This window comes from Natrix helvetica, assembly GCF_964273705.1.
Source record: "Natrix helvetica genome assembly, chromosome: 5".
NCBI classification, from domain to species: domain Eukaryota; kingdom Metazoa; phylum Chordata; class Lepidosauria; order Squamata; family Natricidae; genus Natrix; species Natrix helvetica.
Window position 1 is genome coordinate 78436954 of NC_138551.1, and position 8132 is coordinate 78445085.

Below are 8132 nucleotides of genomic sequence, written 5' to 3' on the forward strand. Positions count from 1 at the left end.
AACAAAGTCATTGAAGAATAATAGGTCTAAGATGGAACCTTGTGGTACCCCAGTACTTACTTCCCTCCATGTAGATGTAGTACCATTAAAAACTACTCGTTGAGAACAGTTTGTCAACCAGTTACAAATCCATTTGGTGGTGATGCTGTCCATCCTACATTTTTCTATCTTATCAAGAAGTAGGTGGTGGTCTACTCTGTCAAATGCCTTGTTGAAGTCTAAGCATCCTATGTCCACAGCATTTTGCTGGTCTACTAATTTAGTCACTTTGTCAAACAATGAAATAAGATTGGCTTGGCATGATCTGTTTTTAACAAATCTGTGCTGGCATCTAGTTCTGGTTTGGGATGATCTTTTCCAGTATCTTCTCAGGTATTGATGTTACGCTGTTGGCCTGTAGTTTCAGCCTTAGCATCCATACTCCAGGCAGCATTTTGACCTTCTAACCTATTGCATCATCTTCCTTTAACATCACCAATAGCAACTCAGAATGCTCACAAAAATGAACATGACTTAATCATCACCACCACCACATGGAATCGAATGGTTGCACAAGAATGAAATAAGATTTGTTTGGCATGATCTGGTTTTGACAAACCCATGCTGGCTTCTGGTTATAAATTTGCTTGCTTCTAGGTATTGCTTGACTACGGTAGTATCAGTAACAGTTAAGTGTTCATTAGACTTCCAGTGTTAGGGCATTCACAACTTCTGGAGGCAAGCTGTTCCACTGATTAATTGTTCTGTCAGGAAGTTTCTCCTCAGTTCTAAGTTGATTCTCTCCTTGATTAGTTTCCACCCATTGTTCTACCCTCAGGTGCCTTGGAGAATAGTTTGACTCCCTCTTCTTTGTGGCAACCCCTGAGATATTAGAACACGGCTATCATGTCACCCCTAGAATTCCTTTTCATTAAACTAGACGTACCCAGTTCCTGCAACCGTTATTAAACACAGAAAAATGCAAGCAGCGTCCATTCTTTCCTATCAGTTCTACTGAGTGTCGTGTGTTAAACTTGACCAGATGTATTCGCCAATCTTGACGTTATTTACCCCAAACCGGGAAAAGCCAGCCTGTCCTGCCCGTGATCCCCTTAACAACGACGGAAATAAGAAGAAATGGAAATCGATTCCGCTCCAGACTTTACTTTCAGCAGGGCAAAATGTAGTTTCGATTCTCCCAAGTTCACTGGATCGCCTGAGTTTCGTTTTCCCTTCCCCCCGCCCGCTTTCTTTCTGACCAGACGGGTGGCCGGTTGGAGCAGCCGATCGTCTTCCTCTTCGCTTTCTGAAATTTAAGGCTCGTCATTCCTTTAAGAAAAGGAGATTCCGTGGGTTTTTTCCCCCTCCCAAACCTAATAATAAAACTTAAGTCCTCGAGGCTACGACGCCATTTGTTCTCCCTACAGAACAAAAACTGCAATTATGAGGTAAGGAAACAGATAATAATAGAGGGACATTTTCTTCTTCTTCTTCTTCTTCTTCTTCTTCTTCTTCTTCTTCTTCTTCTTCTTCTTCTTCTTCTTCTTCTTCTTCTTCTTCTTCTTCTTCTTCTTCTTCTTCTTCTTCTTCTTCTTCTTCTTCTTCTTCTTCTTCTTCTTCTTCTTCTTCTTTCTTCTTCTTCTTCTCCTTCTCCTTCTCCTCCTCCTCATTTCCTCAATGTCGGGGTTGTTGCATCCTGTGGAGTTTTTTAATTATACTTCTTGTTGTGACTGGGTTGTGGTTGGATTGCGGTTCCAAGTGAGCGTCCTTTAAAAGATCAGGGCGCCTTAACCGGCGGTTTCTTGTCGTTTTTATCTCTGCAACAACAGCCCTGAGAGGAAGGCTCCGCCGGAAGGGAATGATCTCGCCCATCGTGTTAGGGGTTTTCTAATAAGGGTACAAAACACAAAGACCCTCATTAGCCACGCCCAGCTGTACAAAACGAAGCCCGTGTTTTGTTCTATCATCTTCCTAATCCTAGAAGTTCACAACTCTTTCCCTTTGACTTCATCTATACATTTCTTGTCTCATGTTCTGTAGTTGTATGTACCTATTTCTAAAGTATGTAGCACTGTTTTCTTACCGTGACTATTTCTTAGCTCTTTTAAATCATTCCATTTCCCTCAGTCTTCAGCTCTTGCACACAGAAATCCTTTTCACTGCTTTATGGACTTGCAAGTGGGCTTTTCTCCCCCCCCCCCATCATTCACACTACACCCATCCATCCATCCTTTCTCCAACTTATCCATCTCTCTATATATATCAGTCTATCTCTATTTCTATCATCCACCTATCATCTATCTATCTCTTTCTATATCTGTCTATCTCTATTCGCTCTTTCTCTCTCTATCTACCTATCTATCTCATCCATCCATCCATCCATCCAGTCATTTATCATCTATTTTTCATCCAGCTTATCCATCTCTATCTATATTAGTCTGTCTCTCTGACTGTCTGTCTGTCTCTCTATATATATCTATTTACCCACCTGCTTGCCTGCCTACCTATTGTTGCCTTCACACCATTACATCAACCTGTCCTACCCAATAAGGCAGGGAGGATATGTTGAGTTTAAAGAATTCTGACTTGGGGGGGGGGGTCCAGGAGGAGAACTTTCTCTGCCGTAGAACACTCTCCCCCCACCCTGTGAGGTGGGCCCCAAGCTCGAGGAGGGTGAAAAACAGGCACAATCGTTTCTGAACTTCCGGGTTGTGGGTGCATAGGCATGGGGAAGGGGGGGCTTTGCATTATGGGTGCTGGCATACATGCATGCTATCACGTATGCGCACCTGCACTTTTGGCACCCAACAACAAAAAAGTTAGCCATCACTGCCCCAGATTTTGATTTCATTTTTTTGTCCCTTCACACAAAATTCTTCATTTCAACAAGCCTCTTTTGCAAATTCCAATATAGGAAATTTTTCAGGTCATTCCATTTGTTTGTTATTTACATATTCTTTCTTATTAAGAGATTAGCCAGTTTCTTTTGCATGTCTAGTCCTTTTTCCGTATTATTCTTATAGTCGATGTATCACTTTTAAATACACTTCCAGATCAGTCGCAATCTTGTCAGATAAAAATTGCTCCCCCTTCCTTAACAACTTTTAAACAGAGTCTATCTATATAGGCAGACACCTTAAAGCTAATGTCTGGGTCCATTGTTCCAAGATACCTTTCATATGTCCAGTGTTAAAATACTTTGCCTAATTCTGCGTAAGTCAAATTGTTCTTCTCCTTTTATTGTAAACTATATATTTTTTTAGTTTCCTCCAGTGTCTAAACTTCAAAGTGTCATCTACCCTCTTTTAAACAATTCGAAACAGGCATTTCCTTACGGGAAGGATTGTTATAATTAATTTCAGAATTGTATTTTAAATCAAATTCAATCAAAGTTCTAATAACTTTTTGCTGTTTATTCCCTACATGTGCTTTTTAGAAAAGTTTTTCAACTTGCATTTAAAATGTCTTCCACTAAGGATTGAAGGAAACTCACCTGGTACTTTCTGACTTGTGGAACTAAAGTTTCCTAATAGCTAAAAAGCAGTTAACAAGCAATTCCCAAATAAGTATGAAAAATAAGTATGCATACCCAATGTCTTTAAAGCCGCAAACTGGGTTTGTAGTGCAGCGCTCTAAACAGTTAAAGACTGATGTCTTGCAGTCTCCTTATTAGAAGAGCATTTGTCTGGACCATTTTTCTCTACTTTTCTGCTTTCCGTCTTTTTATTTCACTGTGATAAAAGCACAGGCATCTTCAGATTAACATTTCTTCTCTGGAAGACCATTACTGCAAATAGTACTAATTCCTATCTACCAGTATATTTAAGTACTATCTAAAAAGTACAAAAATCCATCACTAAGTTCAGGTTTTTTTAAAAAAAATCTCTAATTATCATGGATAATAGGACTGTTCCTTATTTTCACAAATGTACAGGTGTCTCATTCTCTTTCCTTTTGTCTTGCAGTCTCCTCTCCCAGGAAGGTTTAAAGGAGATTCTCCAACAACTTGAATGCCATTTTACATGGGAGTTGCAGAAAGAGCATATTGATCCTGACGAATTGGAGGAAAGAATTGCTGAGCAGATCCGGTTCTTAATCAATAAATCCAAAGTTAGAAATTACAACCTTCTTGCCTATGTGAAATTCCTGAACGACAAGAAGGACGAAGCACTGGAAAACTTGCAGAAAGCTGAAGAGACTGTGCCCATAGAATACCCTGGGGATGTGGAAAAGGAAAGCCTGGTTACCTGGGGCAACTATGCCTGGGTGCACTACCACATGGGCAGTCTTACCGAATCCCAAGCTTACGTGGAGAAGGTAGAAAGCACCTGCAAGCAACTTGGAAGTGAGTCTCCTTATAAGATGGAGCTCCCACAGATCGACTGTGACAAGGGTTGGGCTCTCCTAAAATTCGGAGCCAGGTATTATGAAAAGGCCAAGAAGAGCTTTGAAAAAGCCCTGGAAAAAGAACCTGAAAACCCAGAATTTAACTCAGGCTATGCAATCACGGTATACCGCTTGGAAGATTATTATGCCAAAAAATGTTCAGGAAAAGACTCTTCACTGGAACCTTTGAGGCTTGCAGTAAAACTGAATCCCAACGACATCTTTGTGACTCCTCTCCTTGCATTAAAGTTACAGGAAACAAACAGAGCGAAGGAAGGAGAAAAATACATTGAGGAAGTGCTTGGGAAATATCCTGATGTTCCTTATGTATTAAGGTACGCTGCCAAATTTTACAGGAAGAAAGGAGCTGTAGAGACATCACTGCAACATTTGAAGAAAGCATTAAGCTTGACCCCGAACTCTGGATTCTTGCACCATCAGATTGGGATTTGCTATAGGGCACAGTACTTTGCACTGAAAAAAAAAGTGTCCAAAGACCAATTCCAGTCTGTGCTAAAGCAATATGAACTGATGACACTTTGCATTTTTCATTTCCGAAAAGTGGTGGAGCGTAAAACCAAGTTTGTCTATGCTTATATTGACCTTGCTAACATGTATGCCGAAAAACGAGAGATACTGGAAGCAGATAAAACCTTTCAGAAAGTGTTTGCCATCAGCAACCTAACTGCCACAGAGAAGCAGCAGCTTCACTTTAATTATGGACGTTTTCAGGAACGTCACAGAAAATCGGAAAGGAATGCTATGAAACAGTACCTGGCTGGGCTGAAAATTGAAAATCATTCATTTGAACAAAAGAACTGTGAAAGGAGCTTGAAGCAATTGATAGATAAGACAGTTAAGAAAGGTCAAAAATGTGTTGAGATATTCGAAAGCATTGGATTCCTCTCCCAACGCCTTGGATTAAAAGAAAAAGCCACCGAAGCCTACGAATCAGCCCTGAAAATGGATCCTGGGAACGAAGAGTATCTGAGTGCAGTTATGAACTTGAAGCTTTCTTTTAGATTGGGTAATGGATAGGCACACACAGGCTTAACGATAACAACAGCTCTTTATTAAATACAGCAAGTGAGAACAATCCAACGAAGGTTGAGTCTGATAGCAGCCCTTTTATAGGGAGCTGTCAGACCCTTCGACCAATAGGATTAAACCTCTGCTCCTGCGGGAACAGAGGACCTTGGTGGAAACCACTGTAGTTAGAACAAGTATCTAACACTTTCCTTGAAAAGCTAAATGTTTGCTGTGTTTGGAAAGCAAATGGTTTCCAAATGTTTTCAGCTTTGCGTTTCCTGCCGTGTCAAAGCCCTAAACTTAGCAGTTGCCCTGAGCTAGAGTACTTACATTTCTGCTGTGCGTGTGTGTTTTAAAAGAATATTAGCTTCTAATAAGGCCTTCTTAGAACACTAAAAGTCAAAACATTAAACTGAACAGCAAGCAAGGTTTTAAAAACCTGTGTGTATATGGGGATGGGATGAAATCTTACAATGATGCCCTGTAGCTTCAACAAGTCCTTGCAGAAGCTGCGATGGTTTTTGCGTGTATCCCAATTTACCACTGAGTCATGGTGGCACAGTGGTTAGAAGGCAGTTTTGCAGGCTAATTCTGCTGACAGCCAGTAGTTTGATTTTTACTGGCTCAAGGTTGACTCATCTTTCCATCCTTCCCAGGTGGGTAACCCAGAGCGTTGGGGGCAGTATGCTGACTCTGTTAACCGCTTAGAGAGGGCTATAAAGCACTGTGAAGTGATGTATATACCCTGTGTCCCCGAAAATAAGACCTCCCCGGATAATAAGCCTAATTGGGCTTTTGAGTGCATGCTCTAAAATAAGCTTTTCCCCAAAAATAAGCCTTCCCCCAAAAATATTGCAACACAGCAGCTGCCATGAGGTGACCATACTTGCTGCCTCCTGCACCTCAAAAATAATAAGACCTCCCCGAAAATAAGGCCAAGTGCATATTTCGGGGGGGGGGGGGGTGTCAAAAGAAAATAAGACCCTTTCTTATTTTCGGGGAAACACAGTAAGTCTAAGTGCTATTGCTATTTCATCTGCTTCAATGGTCAGGACAGGTGAAGAGAGGCAATGTGGCTGCTCTGCTTCCGTCAGAAAGGAGAGGGGTCCTGACATGTCACGACTTAGCTTTGGGGATGAGACATCATTTAAATCATCAAACCAAAAGATTGCATAGCCTAATCTGCAGGCAACCTCAGTCTTATATTTCTCCTGCAGTTCTATATTGTCATTGGTTCCCTGGGCAAAGAAATTTCAGTCCCAATACATCTGCAGGGTTGGCCTTTCCTCTCAGGACAAAGTAGTGGTTTGTCACATAGAAATAAATATGACTTTGCAAAAAGAGCTAAAATTTTCAGAGCATAATAGTCTCTCAAATTACATACCTAGTATATGGAATTTGACAATTATTCATTCTCCATGCTCTTACTATGGCCATAGGACTGATACTGGAAAGATAAAAGCTATGGCCACATTCTCTCAACAAACTGAAGAGCTGATTGCACTTGCCACCTATGAGTGGATTGCCTAGAGACATAAGCGTGGACAAGCATAATATTATATGCAACACATTTATCCTCAGTAGGCATGATAGTTATAGATGCATATTAAATATATAATGTCTTTTTCAGACTATAAGATGTACTTTTTTGTCTCCCAAAAGGGGGTAAAAATGTCAGTGCGTCTTATAGACTGAATATTGCCGAAGATACACCCACCCATCCTCCCATCATTTTTGGGCCTCTGCGCGCCCCTTTTTCAGGCCTTTTTTCAGCTCGTTTTTAAGGCCTTTTTCAAACCGTTTGTGAGACTTTTTTCAGCCCGTTTTTGAGGCTTTTTTCTTGGCCCTTTTCTGAGGCTTTTTTCAGCCTGTCCCCCCCCCCAAAAAAAAACAGGCTGAAAAAAGCCTTGAAAATGGGCCAAGAAAGGCCCCGAAAACAGTCCAAAAAAGCCTCAAAAATGGTTAGAAAAAAAGGCTGGAAAGGGCCCCCCAAAAGGGCCAAGGTACACAGAGGCAAAACCCCTTTTTTCTGCTTTCCTCTTCTAAATTTGGGTGCGCCTTATAATCCGAAAAATACAAATGTCTTGAATAATAATTATACTTTTTTCTCTTGTATTTTTTAACCTCTTTAATATGTTACTTTTTTGATAATGTAACATTGCTATCATAATTATCTTTGTAAATACCAAATAAATTGGCCTTGCAATTCTCTTATGGATATTAAAAAAAGGGGTGGGAATGCAGCCTTTTTTTTTTTTTGCTCTTATTCTACACAGTGATATATGAAATATGTGGCTCTGCTGAATAAAAGTAAAATATCCTGGCCTTTAAATACTTCAAGGAGGCACCTGCAGAAAGTAGTAATTGCTGCAACTAAATAGTATATAATCTGGACAAGAGCTTTAGGGAAATACCTGTTTAATTGCTGGGTTGTTCATGAATGAAGATGCTATCACAAATAATTAAGGTAGTGGCTTCAAGTTCAGTTTAGTTCAAGTTCACTTCCCAGTTTCTTTATGAACCATATGGTTTTCTTTGAAACTAAGGAAGTAATTTGCCATTAGTTCTTTTGAAATACTGTTTGACTTCTGAGTCTAGCCTAGTCAGGAAGCTAGGCTCCCTTCCAAATACCAACCAAATCTTGTTTTACCATTTTGGAATAAACGAAAGCCAGCTGCAATTCTTCAACTGGTTGCTGAATTCATCAGCAAAGACACCACAATTGAATACAGGTTTGT

At 40.4% G+C, this 8132-nt stretch overlaps 1 protein-coding gene across 1 annotated transcript; it reads left to right on the plus strand.

The window, feature by feature from the left end:
• The first annotated feature begins 1072 nt into the window (after positions 1-1072).
• LOC309393518 (interferon-induced protein with tetratricopeptide repeats 5-like) lies at positions 1073-7635 on the plus strand. Its single transcript, XM_081955829.1, has 2 exons — positions 1073-1427; positions 3945-7635. Exons 1-2 carry the CDS (start codon positions 1423-1425, stop codon positions 5401-5403), a joined length of 1464 nt encoding a protein of 487 aa, XP_081811955.1. The 5' UTR covers positions 1073-1422; the 3' UTR covers positions 5404-7635.
• Positions 7636-8132: the final 497 nt, after the last annotated feature.